This window comes from Myotis daubentonii, chromosome 2 (assembly GCF_963259705.1).
Source record: "Myotis daubentonii chromosome 2, mMyoDau2.1, whole genome shotgun sequence".
Taxonomy (NCBI): domain Eukaryota; kingdom Metazoa; phylum Chordata; class Mammalia; order Chiroptera; family Vespertilionidae; genus Myotis; species Myotis daubentonii.
In genome coordinates, this window is record NC_081841.1 from 70,979,706 (window position 1) to 71,003,551 (window position 23,846).

At 40.3% G+C, this 23,846-nt stretch overlaps 1 protein-coding gene across 1 annotated transcript in view; it reads left to right on the forward strand.

Annotated features, from left to right (window-relative positions):
- The window catches only part of LGR5 (leucine rich repeat containing G protein-coupled receptor 5), a 144,379-nt gene that overhangs the window by 65,234 nt on the left and 55,299 nt on the right, over positions 1-23,846 (forward strand). The window contains exons 3-4 of the mRNA XM_059683647.1: positions 12,712-12,783; positions 22,293-22,364. Coding sequence (XP_059539630.1) covers positions 12,712-12,783; positions 22,293-22,364 — 144 coding nt within the window. The remainder of the gene's footprint in view (positions 1-12,711; positions 12,784-22,292; positions 22,365-23,846) is intronic.

Below are 23,846 nucleotides of genomic sequence, written 5' to 3' on the forward strand. Positions count from 1 at the left end.
GTATTTAATCTGTGCTTTTCTTTCCCTCGACAGTGCCTAGCACAGTAGTTTACACAGTGGAACACTTTGTTTTTATATATATACTAGAGGCCCAATGCACGAAGTTCATGCAAAGAGGGCCTTCCTTCCCCTAGCTGCCGGCACCGGCTTCCTTCTGGCACCCAGGACCCAGGCTTCCCTCCGGTACCAGGGACCCGGGCTTCCCCCGCAGCCTGGGCATCCTCGGCAGCCCCAGCTTTGTCTGGAAGGATGTCCAGTCTAATTAGCATATTATGCTTTTATTATTATAGATATATTTTTATTGATTTCAGAGAGGGAGAGAGAGATAGAAACATCAATGATGAGAGAGAATCATTGATCAGCTGCCTCCTGCACGCCCCCCACTGGGGATCGAACCGGCAACCCAGGCATGTGCCCTTGACCGGAATCAAACCTGGGACCCCTTCAGTCCGCAGGCTGATGCTCTATCCATTAGCCAAACCAGCTAAGGTTACACAGTGGAACACTTAAAGTGTTGTTTAAACTGAGTTTCGTAATAATAGTGTGTCTGTCTGTGTGTATATGTGAGGGAGTGAAAAAGAAGGCATGAGAGAGAAAGCAACCAAGAGCTATCTACCTAGCAGGTAGGGGTTGGATATCCAGGTTATTCATTCACTAGCATTACATATTGGCTATGAGAAAAGTGTCATCAGAATTTCCAGGTGTAGAATTTCATCAATTTAGCATTGCTCAACAGATACAAAATCTTAATTAATGTTGTTCCATATCTGTGCATATAATTAAGCAGCGTATTTCATATAGGATTCTAACTGAACTAACAAATGACCAAACATACAGCTAGATACAGACATTTAGATAGCTGTCATTGTGTGTGTGTGTGTGTGTGTGTGTGTGTGAATATGTACTTTTGTTATGACAATTAAAGCATTGTTCTGAAAGTATTCTTTCATTTAGTTTATGCTACTCATCTCTGTGCTTTATCTCTTTATCTATTAAATAAAACTCTCACCCCAAAACTCAACTTTTAAAAATCACAGTTAATAAATCCAAGTTACCACTCTTCCCCTTACTGTTCATTTCCCAATACAGGGTGGGGTGAAAGTAAGTTTACATTATGTTCGTATGGAAAATAATACAATCATTAACAAATAATGATACAGTAAACTCTGTGTTTTGCCTACTCACAACTGTAAACCTACTTTTGCCCCACCCTGTATATCATATCCCTAGTTTAATTTATTTAACTATGTTTTAAACCCTGTAGACAGCCATGGTTCATTCCTCATTCATCACTGGAACTTATCAACAGTGCCATAGTTTAAAAACTTATGGACACAATCAACAGTGTGATGATTGCCAGGGGAAGGGGCATTAAGCAAGGTGAAGGAGGGTACAGACAGGTAAATGGTAATGGACGGAGGCTTGACTTGGGATGGTGAACACACAATGCAGTGTACAGATGATGTGTTGTAAAATTCTGCACCTGAAACCTGTATAATTTTGTTAATCAGTATCACCCAATAAATTCAATAAAAAGGGAAAAAATAACATTTGTTTTGAGTCTTTAAAAAAATAATAAAGTAGCCCTGGCCAGTTTGGCCCAGTGGATAGAGGTCGGCCTGTGGACTGAAGGGTTCGTGGTTCGATTCTGGTCAGGGGCACATGCCTGGGTGGCAGGCTCCATCCCCAGTAAGGGATGTGCAGGAGGCAGCCAATCAATGATTCTCTCTCATTATTGATGTTTCTATCTCGCTCTCCCTCTCCCTTCCTCTCTGAAATCAATAAAGATATATTTTTAAAAATAATAATAAAGTAAAATAAAATCTTCCAAGAATCAGTAAAGCCCTAGAGGCATTCACTGCCTTAATATTTAAAAAAAAAATGCATTGTAACCCTAGAGAGAATGACAACCTGGAGCAAATAGAATAAAAGCCAGAATAAAGAAAAAGAAGAACCATCACAGTTCATTGCCTCTTTCTCCCTCTCCTGACATTCTGGAATACTTAACTACCTGTGCCACAAGTTTGGGCACATTCAGGTCTCATTTATTTATTTTTTATAAATCTACAAGGCGACCGGACATGCACAGGTCAAATATCCTGGTGGTGCGATGTGAGACGGAGAACTTAATAAAAAATAAAAAATAAAAAGCCATATCTGACTTGAGTGTGGAGGCTGCTGCTGTGTAGAGGCAGAAGCCCCGGACTCCTGTGCTGTCCTGACTCCGCCACTTACCAACTAATCATCCACTTGACCTCCATGGGCCTTGGGGGATAATGGTGAGAGCTGCTGCTTCCTGCCTGTGTCTTGAGATGTTTCTGAGGACCAGATGAAGTGCTGATGAAAGGACTTTGATAAACTAATTTACGTATTTGGTTGTATTAGTAAAATGAAAACACTTTAAAGAAGCTTGTAACTTCCTCTTTTCCTAGTTCATGAGCTTGATTTTGCAGTAATCCCAGGTATCCAGGATTTGAAGGAAAAGCTATTTCCAACTATGAGCTTTAATAGATACAGACAACAAATGCAGACAGTTCTTTACCCAATTTTAACATCCTGGGCAATAGTTGCATTTCTCTCCAACAGCATCCACCCAGTTCAGTTATTCAGTTCCACGAGGGCTGTCATGTTAACGATTGCTATTTGGACACATACAAGATTCTACGCTTGGTCCATTAGAGTGAGGTGCAGATGTTGGGAGCTGTCACCAATGCTGACAGCTACCAGTTCCATTAGACTTAGGGTGGTAGTCTGATTAAACCAGAGGGAAAATGAGCCGTTGCCATTTTAAACAGTCTACGTTTTTTATTTCCAAGCAGTATTTAACAATATTCCCAGATTCTAATGCTTTTGGAATCAAGTGCTTGATTTAAGAAGGGAACATGAGAAGCTCTAGGGAGGTCAGTTTCTGAGTTACTATTGTTCCCTGGCCTTGTTTGCTCATATTATGGTTGGCCTTGAAGAATCTTTATATAAATAGTAGGTATCTGTGGTTGCAAATGAAATTTGTAAGGAAAGATACCACCAAACTTCCTGAAAGCACAATCTACGCTTGCTACTTCTACTTCCTCATCATGTTGCTGAAAATGGTGAGAGCTGTCCTGCCTGTCTTTTGAGATTTTTTTCCCGAGGATTAAATGAAAGCATGATGAAAAAACTTTAGTAAACTGTAATTTACATACTGGATTGTGTTCGTAAAATGAAAACACCTTTATGCCCATGAATAACCTTCCTGCCCCTGGGCTTTGGCAATGCTCAATCTCTAGTCATCATAGATCTGGTAATTGATTATGAATGCTGCTTCTTTGAAATTATTTTTTTCTCTAGTGTTATGTCATGGAAATTGTTTTGCTTCTCTTCCAAAAGCCTATCTATACAGAATACAGGCATTTAGATATCTGTGTTTGTGTATGCATGTGTGTATATGTGTATGTGTGTGCATGAATATGTATGTATTTATATGTATGCATGTGTGTATGTATATAAATTCTGTAATATATACACATTTTTGTTATGATAATTAGGGCACTATTCTGAAAGTGTCCTACCTCTCTGCCTTCTCTTCTTTTTCCCTTTAGCGTTCCTTTCTTCTTCACTCCCAGCTCTTATAAAATGTAGACATTCCCCTAATTTCTGCACTTAGTTTTATTGTATCCTTTCTGAGTACTTTTCAGTTAATTCATTCAACACATATTTATTGAGCCACTGGGAACATAAGAGTGAATAGGACTCGCCCTAGCTGGTTTGGCTCAGTGGATAGAGCATCAGCCTGTGGACTGAAGGGTCCCAGGTTCAATTCTGGTCAAGGGCACATGCCTGGGTTGTGGTTCAGTCCCCAGTGTGGGGCATGCAGGAAGCAGCTGATCAATGATTCGCTCTCATCATTGATGTTTCTATCTCTCTCTCCCTCTCCCTTCCTCTCTGAAATCAATTAAAATATTTTTTTTTTAAAAAAAAAGAGGGAATAGGACTTAACTATGGTTCATTCATTCATTCAAGAAATGCCCACCCAGGGGGAGCTTACCGTCTAGTGGGGGAGACAGATAATAAGCAAGGAGACACGCACATATGATGTTTGATTATGACAAGAATGATGAAGAGCACAAACACGGGTAGGTAGAGAATAATTAGCAAGGGATGACAGGAGAAAAGTCTCTCTAAGAAGCTAACATCTAAACTGAGATCAGGAGGATGAGGACGAGTTGGTGGTCCTACGAGCAGGGGTGGAGTGGTTCTGGTGGGAATAATGTGAGCAGAGTCCCTGAGATGGGGAAGAATGTGGCATGTTTGTGGATCTGAAAGGAGATCCGTGTGGCTGAAGCAGCATGAGAGGGAGGGACAGTGACATGGGAGGGGTTGGAGAAGAGGCCCAGAACAATCAGACAATGTATAGGATTCAAATAAGAGCAATGGGAAGCCACTGGTTGGTTGTATGCAACTTATTAAAACAATACAATTTACGATTTTTAAAAAATGTTCTGATTTCTGTATGCAAAATATATTGGGGAAATATTGAAGCAAAGAAACCCATGAGGAGGCTGAAGACCAGTCAGCAGATAATTGCAGTTATTTGAGCAGGAAACCCAAAATTTGAATGATTTCTGCTACATGGATGAGCCCCCCAAATCAACATTCCTAGTTCAGACCTCTTTTGTCTTTGCGTGCTAGATAGGCCAGTAAATCTCAAAATATGGTCCCTGGACCAGCAGCCTTGTCACCACCTGTGAGCTTCTTAGGACGGTAAATTCTGTGCCCCACCCCAACCTAGTGAATCAGAAACTTGGAATTGAGCTCAGGAACCTGTAATCAAAAATATATTAAAATACGTATTTTTAAAAATATATATATATATCTCCAGGTGAGCTTTCCTCCTGCCTTTCCTGCTTTCTGATTATCCAAACTTGCAATTACTATGTCTGTCATTCTTTCTCTCCTGCCCTCTATATCAGCCAATTTCAAAGTCCTAAAGCTAGTCATCCCACATTGTCTTTCCATTTGTTTACTCTATTTTATCACCACCTAGTCCGGGTTCTTATTGTCTCTTCTGGATAACTGTAAAAATCCATTAACTATCCCTGGCCTCCTGGCTTAGTGGTGAGAGTGTTAGTCTGAGTACCAAAGGGTCGCTGGTTCGATTCCCGGTCAAGGGCACGTACCTGGGTTGCAGGTTTGATCTCTGGCCCTGGTCAGGATGTAGGAGGCAACCAAATGACGTGCCTTTCTAACATCCATGTTTCTCTCTCTTTCTCTGTCTTCTTCCCTCTTCTTTCCACTCTCTCTAAAAATCAATGGAAAGGATATCCTCGGGTGAGGATTAACAAAAAATAAAATAAAAATAAAATCCATTAACTAATCACCTCTCCTAATTAATGAGCGAATCATTGTCTCTGGGGATGGTTAACTTATCAATATTAGATTATGTGAGGACCAGTTCAGAGTTTCCCACCTTGAATGTACATTGGACTCACCTGGAGCGTTTTTAAAATTAACTAATCACCAGGGCTTATTCCCAGAGCTTCTGATTTAATGGGTCTCAGTGGGGACCAGGACATCATTTGTTAAAGTCTACAGGGTTGGCCGTTGCTGAGACCCACTGGGATCTATGGAAGCATCACATCAGAGGAAGAGAGTCAGGGACTCATCAATTGATTGAACATAGGCACTGAAAGAGAACTCTGAAAGTGAGGGTGACGCTGAGTAAGGTTTTGAGAATAGATGCCAGGACACTGATAAGGCACAGTCAGTAGAAACAGGAAATTCGAGGGGAACAATTGGTATTTTGAAGACAAGAGGAGGCCTGGTTCCGGATATAATAAGTGTCAGGTGCCAGCAGGACATCCAACTGCAAATGTCAATAACAGAGAGAATGTGAGTCCGGAGCATGATGAGCCTGCTCTAGAGATAAAGATGGAGAATCTCACAAAGAGGTGATTGTGGAAGGTGTTGGGGCAGATGAGGACTGTGAGAGAGGGTATGGACTCTGTGTTCCCAGTGTGTTTCTCTATCCAGATTAAAACCACCTGAGCTGCTTATTTAAAAATGTATTTTTATTCATTTCAGAGAAGAAGACAGAGGGAGAGAGAGATAGCAACATCAATGATAAGAGGGAATCTTTGATCAGCTGTCTCCTGCATGCTCCACACTGGTAATCAAGCCCGAAACCAAGTATGTGCCCTGAGACCCGGAATTGAACTGTGACCTCCTGGGTCATAGGTCGACACTCAACAACTGAGCCAGGCTGGGCTGCTTAGTTAAAATGCAGATTCCCAAATCCTTCCCCCAAGAAACTCGGATTCACTAAATCTGGGTTGGGGGTCTGGGGCTCATAATTTTTTATGGTTCCTAAAGCAATGGTAATACACACTAAAATTTAAACACCACTAAACAGAGAAAAAAAGAAAAGGTGTGAGGGCAGACACTTAAGAATCATCTACTAGTATGTTTGGAGGATGAGAACTTAAAAAGGGGCTAGCAAGAAAAAGAAAACAACCAGTCAGTGGTAAGAGCAGTAAGGTTGTACGGGATCTGGAACCCAACGGGAGGAGGACTTTGAAAAAGAAGCAGTGAGCATCCCAGCCAGCATGACTCAGTAGTTGAGCCATGACCTATGAACCAGGAGGTCACGGTTCAACCCTGGTCAAGGGCACATGCCTAGGTTGCAGACTTGATCCCTAGTAGGGGGCTTGCAGGAGGCAGCCCATCATAGATTCTCTCTCATCATTGATGTTTCTATCTCTCTCTCCCTTTCCCTTCCTCTCTGAAATCAATTTTTAAAAAAAATTTTTAAGAAGCAGTGAGCGCCGAAACCGGTTTGGCTCAGTGGATGGAGCGTCGGCCTGCGGACTGAAGGGTCTTAGGTTCGATTCCGGTCAAGGGCATGTACCTGGGTTGCGGGCACGTCCCCAGTGGTGGGTGTGCAGGAGGCGGCTGATCGATGTTTCTCTCTCATCGATGTTTCTGACTCTCTCTCTCCCTTCCTCTCTGTAAAAAAATCAATAAAATATATTTAAAAAACAAAAAAAAAAGAAGCAGTGAGCAACAGCTTTCTTATGGATAATAAATGATGCAGCCATTCATGTTCTTGTGTTATTCCTCTTTTAGACCAACCCAAGCTCCAAACCAGCCTACTTTTAAGCAAAGTTATGTTTAAAAACCCAAAATTTAGAACCAAAATGCTACGTTGAACTAAATTCTCTTGTGTAAACTTTTTTATGTAAGCATGAGCAAATAACTTGACCTCTCTTAGGCTCACTTTCCCATTTGTAAAAGGGAAATAGTCATGTCACTTCTTAATGTGATTATAATAATTAAATATCACAATGTTTATAAAGTACACTAGGGGCCCGGTGCACGAAATTCGTGCACTGGGTGTGTGGGGGTGGGGGGGAGTGTCCCTCAGCCCAGCCTGCCCCCTCTCACATACTGGGAGCCCTCAGGCGTTGACCCCCATCAACCTCCAATCACAGGATCGGCCCCTTGCCCAGGCCTGACGCCTCTGACAGAGGCGTCAGGCCTGCGCAGGGGACCCTCATTTCCCCCCATCACTGGTTCTGCCCCCAGCCCAGGCCTGATGCCTCGGCCAGAGGCGTAGACCCCCATCACCCTCCAATCGCCTGATCGGCCCCTTGCCCAGGCCTGACGCCTCCACCAGAGGTGTCAGGCTTGGACAGGGGACCCCCATCTCCCCCTTATCACTGGCTCTGGCCCCCACCCAGGCCTGAGGCCTCTGGCCCAGGAATCATGCCTGGGCAGGGGACCCCCATCTCCCTCTGATCGCTTGCTCCACCCCCCGCCCAAGCCTGACGCCTCTGACCCAGGCTTCAGGCCTGGGCAAGGGGACCATCATATCCCCCCAATCCCCGGCTCCGCCCCCAACCCAGGCCTGATGCCTCGGCCAGAGGAGTTGACCCTCATCACCCTCTGATCACCAATCACCGGATCGGCCCCTTGACCAGGCCTGAGGCCTCCGGCAGAGGTGTCAGGCCTGGGCAGGGGACCCCCAGCTCCCCGTGGTTGCAGGCTCCGCCCCTGCCCAGGCCTAACACCTCTGGCCTAGGCGTCCGGCCCGGGCAGCGGGGACCCACAGCTGCAGTGGCCCCGCGATCGTGGGCTCCGCTTTAGGCCCAGGCAAGGGACCCCTAGCTCCCGGGACTGCCAGCTTCGACCGTGCCCAGCTCCCATCGCTGGCTCCACCCCTACTTCCTGCTATCACTGGCCAGGGCAGCAAAGTCGCCTGATTCTCCTTGGCAGGGGGCTTCTTCCTGCTTTCCCTTTCGCCTCCCTGCATTGTGCCTACATATGCAAATTAACCGCCATCTTGTTGGCAGTTAACTGCTGATCTTAGTTGGCAGTTAATTTGCATATAGCCCTGATTAGCCAATGAAAAGGGTATCGTCGTACGCCAATTACCATTTTTCTCTTTTATTAGATAGGATAACATTGTGACTAGGACTTATGCATTGTTTAATAAAAGGTAGGCACTATTTGTATGCTCAAAAGCACTGTGCGTGGCTTTTGAAAGTGCTCAGAGAAATCAATGGATTTAAATTTGGTAAGTAATGAAGAAGGGGTGTTCTTCAGCTGCTCCTGATCTGGGTATGTAATGACTGGCAACCATCTTGGAATAGTTATGCCAGACCTGAAGCAACTGTAGCACTACCGCCAACTGTCTTTGGAAATAAGAGAAAGTGGTCAATCAATCAATATTGATTCAGCTTCTTGCTCTGGGCAGGCAGTAAGATTCTTGACCTTAGAAGGCTATCATCAAATCAGGTAGAATATAAAATTAACCTTTATAGACAGCCTTGTATAAGATAATTACTACAGGAAAGTTGACTGTGGACTCAGGTAATTAAGGAAGACTTCAGAAAGGAGTTGAAAATTGAACTTCATTAGTCTTGTGGTTAAAAATACCATAGGTCATATGCCCACAAAAGGATCCCCCTTTTGTCCTGAGGAGTTCATTTATTCAGTCCAGTGGGCCTTAGCCCTCAAATCTCAAAATCTGATTTTTTTAATCCTATCTAATAATGAAAACAAATGGACAACTCATAAATATACTGTTTAAGAAAATGAGATTTTTGGCTGGATTTGAGCAATTAAATATGCTTAACTCACTGATGGGAGGGAGGGGACATAACATGGTCTTTGAAAATTATAATTTCTTGAGACATATTAGGAAAGACACTTTCCCCCCCAATGGGAAGGAAAGCAGTTGATGGAATGTCATGGTCTTTGTATCCAAAAGGCTTCAGCAAATCTTACAAAGATGAACTCCAGAGGGCTAAACTTTAAGTATGTGGGCCCTTGTGACTAGCATGGACATCTTATAAAGGAAAACCTACCACAGGTGGGCTTGGTCAACTTCAACAATGATACATTACTGCCAGCACAGGCAAGATTAATAGATTACAGTTGACTTGAGTTCATCCTATTTGTGTCTAACTCTGATGACCCAGACACTTGGCTTCCGTCTGCATAGACCCAAAGCCAAACCTGGTACATGTGGTGGCCCCAGAAACAACAAGAACACTTAATCAATTGAATAGAATCATGAATAGTCTATCTCAATTGACTATTATATTTGGTTTCATTTTTTTAACTTTATTGTCTTTTGAAAGTCCCTAATTATAATATCATTAATTACAAATTAATTTAGCATATCTAGAATATGTGCTCTCCAGGTCTCGTGCACTTTGTAAATGTTGGAAAATAAAGCAGTAACTTCTAGGAGCCAGAATGAATTTGCTAAGTAATCTGAAACATCTCCTTTTAAATCATAAGGATACCATATTCAAGTTCATTCTGCTAATTACTTAAGTAGCACTGTTGTTACATAGCTTCATGCTCCATAAGAAAAGGCTAGATTAAGTTTACATGAAATCGGAAAGCAACCGTTTTTCATTTTACATTAAACCTTTCTGAGCTTTGATATCTTTGTCTACAAAGTGAGAATAAGAAAAACCTCTGATCTACCTCCTGGTATAAAGTGTGACAAAGTACTTTTGAAATGTTAGTGACATGCAATAAAGAAACCTTACTCTTAGCAAAAAGAAAAAAGCAGGGTGGAGGGAGGAGGTGAGAGAAAAGAATAAGGATAAGCAGAACAATGAACGTGGGACAAAATCAGTTTTAGGGCAGAAAAGAAACCTTAGCGGAAGAACCCCACTTCTTTTTAAATACAGAAAATGACATCCAGGGAAGTAAAGTGACTGTGTTAAGTCTCACAGCAAATTCATGGTGAGAAGAAAGGAAACCAAAAATGGAAAGGAAAGAAAAGCACACAAAACAACTAAGAGTTAGAAGTCAACAGAGTTCTCCCAAGAACAGACCTGGGAGGGCTGGTAGCATTGGCCTGGCCCTCTGCTTAGCTCTGAAAATGCTGCTCTGCCTTTGGAACCTGGCCGAGGTGACCCATGTTGGACCACTATTTCTTGCTCAATAATTTTCCCAAGGGTGCCAATCAGAAAGCAGTCAGGCACCCCCCTCTGCTCTCAGTGCTCACCCCATTTTATCCACACAGGCTTCTTTCTCTCCAGGCCAATGTCCAGAGAGGAGGAATCAGGGCCACATCTGATTCATTTGCTCTTGTCCCTCTATTTTACAAAATCAAGCTAACCCTTCTCCCACCCACTCCCCCAAAAAAACCTCTATGTTACTCTACTTTAGAGATCCAAATTAGTGTAAAGTTTCAAAGAAACATACGTTCTCAAACATATTTTCATAGGTTGTTACAGCACTAAAGCATCTAATTACTTTTTTCATTTGAAGAATATATCTACTTTTTTTTTCTTTTTAATGGCAGTTAAGTCAGTAAAACTAATAATAGTGGTACAATATGGATCTTATGTATGGAGCAGGATCTTGTTCATATGATAGAAAAATTTCTTCTTATGAATTTGTATCTCACTGTAGAAATGAAGATAATGAAAGAGATATCCCCATGAAATAATTTTAGAAACAGAGAGAAAAACAACTTCTCAGCCAATTTGGTTCTAGGTCTCTAGGGTCGGAATGCAGTAGCCCAGAGATTTGTTGTTTCAAATTGTCACAGGAAAGATTTGTGTGCAGATCTCGCTGTTTGTGTATTCATCTGAACGTCTCTTTTTCCTATAGTTTGAAATTACTAAAACCATCCCTTGTGGCAAAGAAATAAGAGGGGAAGGAGGCAATGATTTCCTTAAATTGTTATTTTTGTCAATGAGATAGATCTTCCATCGGCCCAGCAAGTAGCCAATAACACATCATAAATTCCTTTGCTTGAAGACAAACTCCCCCGATAACACAGGTCAGTGGTTCCCAAATTAGTTCTGAACACAGACGTAGGATTCTCAAAGTCCATGCCCAGAGAAGAAAAACAATTCGTGTGAAGTGAGTTATGTTTCAGGAAATGTAACGGGAAGGTTTTTACCCTAACAGTAATTTAAACTAATAAAATAAATACATCCTTTTCTCTCTCTCTTTTTCCTTTCCAAAGTCAAGGTCTCAGAAACCATCAAGCTGCTTGATACCGTAAGCAGCAGTAAGAGTGAAGCCCCATCTCAAGGCTCTGTTCTAGAACTCAGAGATGTGCTACCGAAGTCAAGGCTGTGAACAGGAGAGTTAGGGACATTTTCGCTGTCCCTGAACAGCTACTAGTCAGTTTAGTCTGATCAGTTAAGCCATCTGTGATCATCAACCAAGTCTGAGCCTTTCTGTGACAATAAACAATTCTTTGACTAGTATGTCACGATCATACACAATTCATTACTCCAGTATTGTGTATAGTACTTGGGATAACCGATCAAATGCATGTGGCTTGTCTATAATGTACCCATAAATATAAAATGTTACTATTTTTTGACGGCCTACATTTCCCCTTGGTGCTGGTGGTTTGCCGGTTGGATTTTTCTTTCTTCCACATCAAGTCCCACCCTTCTCTCCTCCTCCACCACAGCTGTGTTGCACCAGCATCTCCGTGTGAACTCCCTTTGTGTCTGTTTCCACTCTTGCTCTAGTCTCCCCTCTACAAAGCTCCCATCTTTGTAAAGTATGATTATCTAACCGCTATGCTGTACACCTGAAACTAATACAGAATAATATTGAATGTGAACTGTAATAGAAAATTAAAATAAATGTTAAATTTTTTTAAATAAACAAGAAAGAAAAGGTCCCATCAGAAGGACCCTTTTATTTCTCTTTATTTATTTACTAGAGGCCCGGTGCATGAAATTCGTGCACTGGCGGGTAGGGGTGTTCCTCAGCCTGGCCTGCACCCTCTCCAGTCCAGGAGCACTCAGGGGATGTCTAACTGGTGGCGTAGGCCCGCTCCCCACGGGAGCACTCAGGGGATGTCCCACCATCTTACCTGTAATAATAAGCCCATCACCCTGGCAACTGTCCCCCACTGCTCTCTATCCCTTTGCCTAGCTTTTGTATTAAAAAAAAATTGTTAAAGGAGAGTTATATATAGTGTAGGTAAGCTATTAAATGACTTCTGTAAAATAGGTAATTTATTATATTTCTTCTTAGGCACTTCTTTTGCCAGCTTTTTTATTAGAAATTTACAGAAAATTTTCACAAACTATAACGAAACAAGTTGTTGTTTTTTTACCATTGTTTTTGGCATTTGTGGTTTGAACATAATTGTATTGTGCGTTTTTTTAACAACTAAATGAATTCCACATGAAGAGAACTGTGCTCACTCTCTCTCCTCTCCCTTCAAACCCACAGACGTCTTGCCGGAAACGCTTTGACATACATTCCCAAGGGAGCCTTTGCTGGCCTCTACAGTCTTAAAGTTCTGTAAGTAAACCAGGTGTGACCTGGTACATTTCTGACTTTAGCAGCAAGTGAATGCTAATTAACTTGTAAAGACTGAGTTCCTCAAATAACCTATTTGGAGCATTTGGGATAATTCATCTAAATTCAAGTCTGCCTTCATTGGTACCCCATAGAGCAATATTATACCTGGCTGGATTTGTGTGAAAAAAATTCACCTCTCTTTTTCTAACTTTAATATCTAAAATTGTTTGCCTCTAAATAACCAACTTATCAACTCAAACTTTTTAAAAAAAGTATTTCATTTCCTTTTGTGTTATGATGTTGGCGAGATTTCTTGAATCATTTTGATCACCAAGTGAATAAATCACCATGATGCTAACATAATGAGATCACATCTTCAAACCATTTGCAAAGTTTGTTTTCTTATGATTAAAGATCTGCTTTAAAAAATCAAGTTTATGTTACAATTGTGAATAGATGTGAAAAAGCCTAGTAATTGTAGATACAATGAGTAACTATTTGATAAATATTAATTCATTGAGACTTGTAAAAGTGGGTTTTCATATTATTTAATGTCCAGCTTCCCAATTTGTTTATAAGAAGACTCATTATTATTGACTACCTCCTTATTCTAGTACCCATTGTTTAATTTATTTCAGTTTATTCTGTGTAGGGGGGAAAAAGCACCTAGGTAGAGATAGGTAACTCAAATTGAAACTCATAATGGGAAAATTTTATCTCTGAGAAAATACCCTGACTTTATTTTCTTTCTTTGAGATAAAAGTTATAAACAATAAAAGGGCATTTGATTTATTCCTGCTTAACGGAAACTGCATTTTATTCACCTCAGGGATACATAGGCTATTTAAAAAGTAATTTAGTTTAAATATATTTGTTAAATATTAGTTAAAGGTCAAATTCAACAGCAGAACCATTTTTGGTCTGCTTAGATCATTGGGTTTGGTCCCCTCAGCTTTGAATTATTTTTGCTTTGAGGCAGAAATATTTTTAAATTGTCACATTGCCAAATGCTAATGTTAATTCATTATGTGGTAGGATTCTGAGTTATAGCATCAACTTTAGTACACCTATGTGCCCATGAACACAGCAAAATATTTGGAACCCTTCTAAATACATCACATAAATCAAGTTTGGATAAGACAAATAAGGGAATATATTCCCTTTGTTGACCTATGTACCCTTAAGCATTTTGGATACGTGTTAAATTGATTATACTGGAACTGATCATCTTAATTCACTTAACAAAATGTAAATCAGATATACTGAGCTAGAGTGTATGTGTGTCTGCATATCCGTGTCTGTGTGTAATAAATGTATCATTAGCCATCATAATTATATGTAAATTGTGATTATATAATGTTAATACATATAAATTATGTAATAAGAATATCTAGGGATTAGATATAGACTAGATATGATCGTTAGAATTATAATATTACATTTTTGAATTTTCATATTTGAATTACTTAATTTTAGTATAATCTTCTGATAAGATTTTTTAATTTTCTAATTATATATTTCTAATTTTAATCATACTGCACTAAATGTCCATGAAACTGGAGATGTTGTCTGTGTTGGCTACTGGTCTATCCCCAGCTTCTAGAACAGCCGTGGGCAAACTACGGCCTGCAGGCCGGATCTGGCCCATTTGAAATGAATAAAACTAAAAAAAAAAAAAGACCGTACCCTTTTATGTAATGATGTTTACTTTGAATTTATATTAGTTCACACAAACACTCCATCCATGCCTTTGTTCAGGCCCTCCGGTCCAGTTTAAGAACCCATTGTGTCCCTCAACTCAAAAAGTTTTCCCACCCCTGTTCTAGAACATGCCTGAATCATAGTAGACACTCAGGAAATACTGGTGGAATAAATGATCCAGATGGATGATACGGAGAGGACAAGGGGTTTCTAGACTTGTCAGCTCTTCTTCATTTTGTATGATGTAGACCTAATGCCATATGTCTATTAATGGATTATCAGTTGCATTCTCAACAATGTGGGCTTCTCCCTGTCAGCAGGTGTTATTTACCCAGAGTACTTTTGACACTTTTGCTGATTCTTACAGTGTATTTTGCCTAAACACTTCAGAGAGCGTTGGATTAATCTGACTTAAAAATGAAAATCACAGGTTATCTCTCATGCTTGTCATTTTTATATGTACCTCTTCTACCAGAATGGAATGTGGTGTTTAGTTAGACTCTCTCATCTATCCTCTCCTAACTAATCAATGTCTCCTGTCTTCTATACAGTCAGGGGCTCAGCAAAGCCTGGTAAGTGTGAGACTCAAAGTGGCATTGAATGCATTACTGCTGCAAATACAATGATCCATAAGTGTGGTCATGCTCTGAAGAGCTTATAATCTAGTGGTAGATTGTGGGATCAAGACAAATAGATCACCTATAATTCTTTTTTTTTTCACCTGTAATTCTTAAAGTGTCTAGAACTGTGTGTAGGGCACTGTGGAACTACAGAGCTTGAGAAGAATTTAGTCCCATCTGATGGTTAAGGTTCAGCTTCCTAGAAAAGATGTTTCCCCAAAGAGATGACCTAGGATCTGAATCTTGAGAGGACAATATGCACAGAGACACAGTGGCAAGGAGTACCTGGCATGCAGGCAGCCCAAGCAGGTTGGGGCTCAGGCATTTAGGAGGAGGTGGAGAGTATCTGGAAAAGAGCCTGGAAAAGTAGAAAGAGTCCTGGTCACAGGAATCCCATATATTCTGTCAAAAAAACATGGACATTATTATGTGGTAGGCATAATGAGGAGCAAAGGAAGAGATGAAAGCAAGGGAGTGGCATGTTCAGACTGTTCAGTTTACCTAGATCACTGTCAAGGTGAGGAGGATTCAAGAGGAGCAAGACTCCTGCCAGGAATTGTATGCACTCTTCCCTTTACTTTGCTACTTAAGGATTAATATCTAAGGAGCAAATTCAATTGTCAAATATTTTGAAAGTATTTCAGTGTTAAAGCAATGGTTCCCAACCACAGTGGTTCTTCCTGCCATAGAGTGCTTTGGAAATTTGTGAGGGTGTCCTGTTTTTCCAGATGGTATACTTGTAGTAAGCTGTCTTGTCATGCGCAGAACAGCCCAGCATAAAGATTCTACCTACCACTTCATACTTGACTGTTCCTCTACACCAAATGTAAATCAAGAATACTTTCATACCTAATAATACTGAAAAGTTTTTTAAGAAGTTCTGATAAGACTAATACTTTGTACAGGAAAAATTACATGGAATAAACATATTCTCTCAAAATTATTGAATAATTAATTCAGCTTTTGTATCCTGTCTGTTCTAGGTATTATATGATTTCTAACCACATATTTAGTTAAAAACACTGTTAGTGCAGTAGAACAAGTACCCCAAACACCACAAAACAATTAAAGATATATAACCATGGCAATGTAAAACTTCTTACAAACAATTATCATTAAATAGCAGGGAAACATGAAATACAGACCTCGGAGGAGAACCAAGATGGCGGCATAGGTTAACGCTGGAGTTTGCTGCTTTGAACAACTACTTCAAAAGTGAAACCAAAAAACGGAAGGGACATCACCCAGAACCACAGGAACGCTGGCTGAGTGGAAGTCCTACAACTAGGAGGAAAGAGAAACGCATAAGGACACTCAGAGGAGGCGCAGTGCTGAAGTCAAATTCTGAGGTGCGGAGTGCGCGGAGCGGGCTGGCGGCGGAGGGCGCGGTTGTTGTTTTCAATCGGGAGGGAGTCGCAGACTCTGAGCACCAGATCCGGGCGAGTCTTTAGGGACCCAGACTCAAACGGGAGAAGCGGGACCGTCTGGCTTCGGTCAGAGCGAGTGCAGCTTTCTCTCCGAGCTTTCCAGCGGGTGCTGGGACTCAGAGAGGCAGAGCCCCTGGGGACAGGACTGAGAGCTGCCATAACTGCTCTCTCCGGCCCACCCTGTTGATCCTGTGCGACCCGCCCCGCCCAAGCCCAGCGCAGAACCATTTGCCGGATAGCCTCAGGCAAAGGCTAGATTAGCACCTCCCTAGAGGACAGAAGTTCTCTCACTGCTGACACAGCTGATTCTCATAGCCACTTGGCCTGGAGGTCAAACCCTCCCTGGAATTAGCTACAACAATCAAGATTTATCTATAAGACTGCGAACAAAGACCACTAGGGGGTGCACCAAGGAAGCATAACAAAATGCGGAGACAAAGAAACAGGACAAAATTGTCAATGGAAGAAATAGAGTTCAGAACCACACTTTTAAGGTCTCTCAAGAACTGTTTAGAAGCTGCCGATAAACTTAATGAGCTCTACACGAAAACTAATAAGACCCTCGATCTTATATTGGGGAACCAACTAGAAATTAAGCACACACGGACTGAAATAACGAATATTATACAGACACCCGACAGCAGACCAGAGGAGCGCAAGAATCAAGTCAATGATTTGAAATGCGAGGAAGCAAAGAACATCCAACCGGAAAAGCAAAATGAAAAAAGAATCCAAAAATACGAAGATAGTGTAAGGAGCCTCTGGGACAGCTTCAAGCGTACCAACATCAGAATTATAGGGGTGCCAGAAGATGAGAGAGAGCAAGATTTTGAAAACCTATTTGAAGAAATAATGACAGAAAACTTCCCCCACCTGGTGAAAGAAATGGACTTACAGGTCCAAGAAGTGCGGAGAACCCCAAACAAAAGGAATCCAAAGAGGACCACACCAAGACACATCATAATTAAAATGCCAAGAGCAAAAGACAAAGAGAGAATCTTAAAAGCAGCAAGAGAAAGTAACTCAGTTACCTACAAGGGAATACCCATACGACTGTCAGCTGATTTCTCAACAGAAACTTTGCAGGCCAGAAGGGAGTGGCAAGAAATATTCAAAGTGATGAATACCAAGAACCTACAACCAAGATTACTTTATCCAGCAAAGCTATCATTCAGAATTGAAGGTCAGATAAAGAGCTTCACAGATAAGGAAAAGCTAAAGGAGTTCATCACCACCAAACCAGGATTATATGAAATGCTGAAAGGTACCCTTTAAGAAGAGGAAGAGGAAGAAAAAAGGTAAAGATACAAATTATGAACAACAAATATGCATCTATCAACAAGTGAATCTAAGAATCAAGTGAATAAATAATCTGATGAACAGAATGAACTGTTGATTATAATAGAATCAGGGACATAGAAAGGGAATGGACTGACTATTCTTGGGGGGGAAAGGGGTGTGGGAGATGTGGGAAGAGATTGGACAAAAATCGTGCACCTATGGATGAGGACAGTGGGTGGGGAGTGAGGGTGGAGGGTGGGGCGGGAACTGGGAGGAGGGGAGTTATGGGGGGGAAAAAAAAGGAACAAATGTAATAATCTGAACAATAAAGATTTAATTAAAAAACAAAAACAAAAACAAAAAAAAAAAAGAAATACAGACCTCATCCTCATGTAAACTCTCAATTGTTTTATAAAGTCCAAAAGTCATAAGAAGAAAGAAATAACTGATTGCACTGTAGCATGGTAAGAAAGATAATATAAAAGTAATATTTATCTGGGACCCTGACGAGTATAAGGAGGGCATATTGTAAAAAGATACTATCGGTGCAATCCACTGAGATGCACAATGAAGACAGCAATAGCCGCCCTTGGCTGGGATTGTTTTATATCCAAACTTGTTACTATGAGCTCTAGAAGATCACTAATGTTTAAGATTATTACCCCTGTAAATATTGACCTTCATAAAAAATAAGTTATTGGTTCTGTATTCCAAAATACCCAGTCCAGTGGGATTCTGAACCAGGCTGTCCTCAACAAAGGTACATTGTCTTATGTAGGCCATTCAGTCAAAGAATGACTCATTTCCTGCCACCCGCTACCAGAACCAAAGCCACATAGAGGGGATGGGTAAAACTAACCATAGAAAGGTCACAATTAGCCAAACTGTTCTCATTCCCACATAGGCCCAGAATAGAGCCTTAATAGCTACTTGATACCTAAACACAGGACAATTGGGTAGAGGGAATACCTAAGGACCAAGCCATCGATTGTTACAAAGTCCCCGTTCAACATATTATCTCTTCATCTCCCTCTGATTCACTCACTGTTCATATTCTTATTTAGTCCTGTTGGCAAAAAAGATAACCAAAATATTGTGCTGTTGAGTAGCATGGGGATGTTGTATGGAGTAGTGAGTATTTTAAAGCTCCTCCGGGAAAGAAATTAAAAAACTATGAAGTCATCCTTTGTCTCTAGAGAAAGTGTTTCATTTTCTTTTCTTCCCCATATGTGAATGAAAAAAAAAGAATGAGGTTATAAGTGGCTAAACCCATATTCTGTTCATGCACATTCTGCTTATATTCAATATATTCAATAAAAGAGCATTTGCAAAAGAAATCAGCAGTCGTGTTGGGAATGCTTTCTGTTTTAATTGCACTCCATGGTGCTGTAAACCCTTTAATTGTTTCTTCTCCCTCTGGAATATCTTAAACAAAAATAGAATTTTCTAATTAACTCACTGGAGACTTATAAGGATGTAATGGAGATAACTTGCTCTTGTTTTGTCATTTGAAAGTAATTAAGCAAAAGTTCTTTATTTAGGGAAAGATCAGGATTTAAATTGTGGGTTTTTTAAATTATATTTTTGGTGTTTTACTGGTATAAGTTGAAAAATTAAATTGTTAGGGGGTAAGTCAAGAGTAGCTTTAAAAGTTATCATTAATAAAGCTTGTTAAATTCCATTTTCTGAGGCCAGGAATATAAAGTTACTGAGAAAGTTTGCAACTATTCAACGAAGGAAAACCATCTAAATATCTCCTGTCCTCTACTCCAATTTTACGATATTTTAGGAAGACCACATTTTAATAGTTTCACTTTTTGGTTAGCAAAGCATAGGAGAACAATTAATATACACTTTGTACCAGTATATACTACCTACAACGTTTAGACATTGATGATCATGTATCTTATCATGATTAATCACTCAACAATTAATGACTTAGAAAACATTTCTGCCGAACCGGTTTGGCTCAGTGGATAGAGCGTCAGCCTGCGGACTCAAGGGTCCCAGGTTCGATTCCGGTCAAGGGCATGTACCTTGGTTGCGGGCACATCCCCAGTGGGGGGCGTGCAGGAGGCAGCTAATCTATGTTTCTCTCTCGTCGATGTTTCTAACTCTCTATCCCTCTCCCTTCTTCTCTGTAAAAAAATCAATAAAATATATTTAAAAAAAAAAGAAAAAGAAAACATTTCTATGAAATTAAAATTATATACCATATTTAAACTGCTTGGAAAAGTGTAAAATAACATAGAAATGTGAGCTTTTAATGTTCAGGTAAATTATGCAGCATACAGAATTCAACCTACAATTTTTGAGACTCCCAAACTGGTCAGTGAAGTGTGAGATCTCCCTAAAACTTGACTTGGTCTGTAAAGAATTAACATATTTTTTGAGACTCTTGATTTATGAAATGTTAGTTGAATTCAAGTTTAACATAATGAAATTATTTGAGTAAAATTTTGGAATACAAGTAACACAAGTATATTCCTTAGAAAACAGAATCTCAGTCATGGTGAGAAAAGCATAAATTTTATGACCTCCAAAGACCTTTCACATATTATTTGTATATGAATTTGTATTTGCATATATGAAAGTATAATAAACACCTTTAAATTTTAATTGTCAAACACCTTGTTAATCAGATGTTATTCTATTCCCATTATACAGATGAAAAATCAAGGGTCAGTTAGGTTGAATGATTTGCTTCCCAAGACTTAAACCTTAGGACTTATCTCCAAGCTCAGTGTAGCCTCAAGTTCATCTGAAAATATTGTATCAGAAATACTTAGCATAGCATAGGGTGGGTCTCAGTCTGTGGTGCCTTGCCCAGAGCACAGACAACAGTGCAAATTCTCTGGTCCCGACCCCAACCTAATGAACTGAAAACTTTGGGGGTGGGGCCAGCAGACTATGACTTAGCAAGCCTTTCAGTGGATTTTGCTAAACCCTAAAGTTTGAGAACCAACCTCTGGCACAGGTTTTGTTGTTGTAGCTATTGTTGCTGCTGATTTTGTTTTCTCAATTAAACTGTTGCAGTCAGTACCATCTCACTGTATTGTTAGTTTTGAGAAGTGGTTCATCAATTCATACAAAAGGGTCAACTTTTATTGAATGCTTACTATGTGGCAGGTATTGTTCTATATACTTTCACTCATTGGATGGTCACAATGACCTTGCGGGGGAGTATGATTACTGGTCCTGAGACATGGAAAGATTAGGTGATTTGGCTCAGACCACATGGCTAGTGGCAGGGAAGAGGTATTCAAATTCAAGAACCCATGCTCTTCACTACACCTTAATCATACCAGACACCATTCAACTTGAGAATTTGTACATTCAGCAAATATCCCTCAAGAGTTAGACATACAGGGAGCTGAATCCCAGTTAGTCATCTAATGAAAAGAAACTTCAATTGTGGTGATGAGGGAACCAGGCAAATTGTTTCTGAAATCCAAATATAAGTTTGTTACCTAATAAGCAGAAAATTTTCTGTAAAATGTCTACTCTCCTAAAACAGTCTTCTGCCTCTAGCTTACATGGACCATGCAATACTCAGAGGGATGGGAGTGGCTGCAAAATTATTGTGTTATTTTATGAATAAGGTAGCAAAATATAAGGAATCTAATGGGAATTTTTCCGTGCTATTTTCCCATTTGCAATAGTATGTTTTTATCTCATTGTTTCCATTCTGTAGTCTCTATGTTCTGAAAAGAATTGTTGAACCTAGGTGAGCAAAAATGCAACTACTTCACAGAAAGAATGTAATTTATATCAAAATATGACCATGAGCAAGAAAAGAGATCTTTAATAGACTCCTATGATACCCTTATTTTCATTTTGTCTAATCTAATTAGTCACCACAGTGATCCTTTAAAAACAAGTACGATCACATCATTTCCCACTTAAACCCTTCAACGAGAATTTCTTATCACATTTAAAATAAAGCTTTACTATGGCCCGAAAGTGCTCCATGAGATGGCCTCAGGTTCTCTCACCCAATCTCTTCCTCTCACTCATTCCTCCTCAGTCACAATTGATCCTTTGCTGCTCTTTTAACAAGTCAAGCAAGCTCCAACCTCAGGACCTTTGCACTTGCTCTTCCCAGTTCCTCAGTAGCTCCTCCCAGATATTCACATGATCTGCTCCCTGACTCCATTCTGGTCTCTACTCAAATATCAGCTCCTAAGAGAGACCTTCCATTCCTTTAAAATAAAAATCTCACTCTTTGTTACTATCTATCCCAAATCTATGTTTTGTATTATATTCGTAGTACTTATCACTTGGCTCATAGGGTGAAATTCATTACTTTTAATTACCTGTCACTTCCCACTGGAGTTTAAGCTCCCCAGGGGCCAAGGGTTTGTCTGATGTTCTGCTGTTTCCCTGACATCTAGAACAGTGCCTGACACAGCTATGGCCAGTTATGGTTAATTATTGTTGGCTTTCTTTAATATTTTTCTTTATTTGTTTTAATGTGCAGTATGCTGCAGAATAACCATCTAAGGCAGGTACCCACAGAAGCGCTGCAGAATTTGCGGAGCCTTCAATCCCTGTAAGTATCGTTGAAATTGCAAAATGTCCTCAGGATCAATTTGGGAAGGAGCATTGAAATGTCCAGGTGACCACTTCAGTAAATTCCTTGGTTGGAGGTCCTACCTAAATAAGTTGGGAAAGAGAGTTTCCATTAGAGCAGCAGTTCTTTGCTTCCTCATTAAACAATATGTGTGGGAGGGACTCGTGTTGGATTTGGGGGTTTCAGGGCAGAGGCCTAATCATAACAACTCCAGCCAAAGCCTCTTATATACACTGGTATCTCAGGACAAAACATATACTTCCAGGATCTTTTCCTACATTCCCTTGTAATTTGAAATTTCTGATTTTGAATCAGGAATGTTACTTTCTCCTTTTTTTTTTTTTACATATATTTTTTATTGATTTCAGAGAGAAAGGGAGAGGGAGAGAGAGATAGAAACGTCAGTGATGAGAGAGTCATTGATCTGCTGCCTCCTGCATGCCCCTACTGGGGATCGAGCTGCAACCCAGACATGTGCCCTGACCAGGAACCAAAGGGTGACCTCTTGGTTCATAGGTCAACATTCAACCACTGAGCCACACCAGCAGGGCTATTTTCTCCTTTTATCTGGAAAAATGGGTGTCACAATCCAGACACCTTGGCATCTTCAATTTATTCTGTTTTTAGATGAGCTGAGCTGCCTTGTAATGAAATTTGCTGAGTCAAAGAAAGACTTAATTTTTTAAAGTTTTGTATGTACATCAGGGGTTCTCAAATCAATAAGCTAAGCTCTAATAGTCTATTTTCAAGTCTTACTGCACAGGTCTACAAACCAAGAGCTTCCCCATCACCACACACAGACACAAGCAATCCCCCACACACACCTCAGATTCACACATCATACAGACAGGCACAAACACACACACCACACACAGACACATAAACACAAACATACATAGCAGTGGTGGTGGTGTTTCCTACTGTGCATCCACAACTTTTCCATCAGGAGTTTCCACCCTCCACTGATTTAAAATCTCTGAATAAATAAAAATTAGCTATCAGATGTGTTGGAGCTTGGATTGTAAGCAGTTGTTGACAGTAATTAGTTGCCAAGACCTTGCCACGAGTACTTATTTGGTCGGTAAATCTTTACCTCATCAGCATGCGTAAGTGCTTACAATATATTGCATGATCTCCAGTATACACCTATGTGATATATGTTCTCATCTGACTCACACTGGAGGTCCCCCTCTCTCAAACAAAATATGGCTTCTGGTCTACAATGATGAGGGAGATAAATGCATAAGAAAGGCAAATAAATATTGCAGATTCTAGTTGAAAATCACTGTAAAAAGCCCACCAGTTAGTTAATCATTACCTGCAGTGTGCTTAATGCCTTTTGTTGAGGTGACACGAAAGAAGGAGGAACGTGAGATTTGGAGATGATACTTTCCTCCTTTGATCTTTTTTTTTTTTTTTAATGAAAGCAAATCTGGGCTTGAGACCATTTCAAGCTTTTCA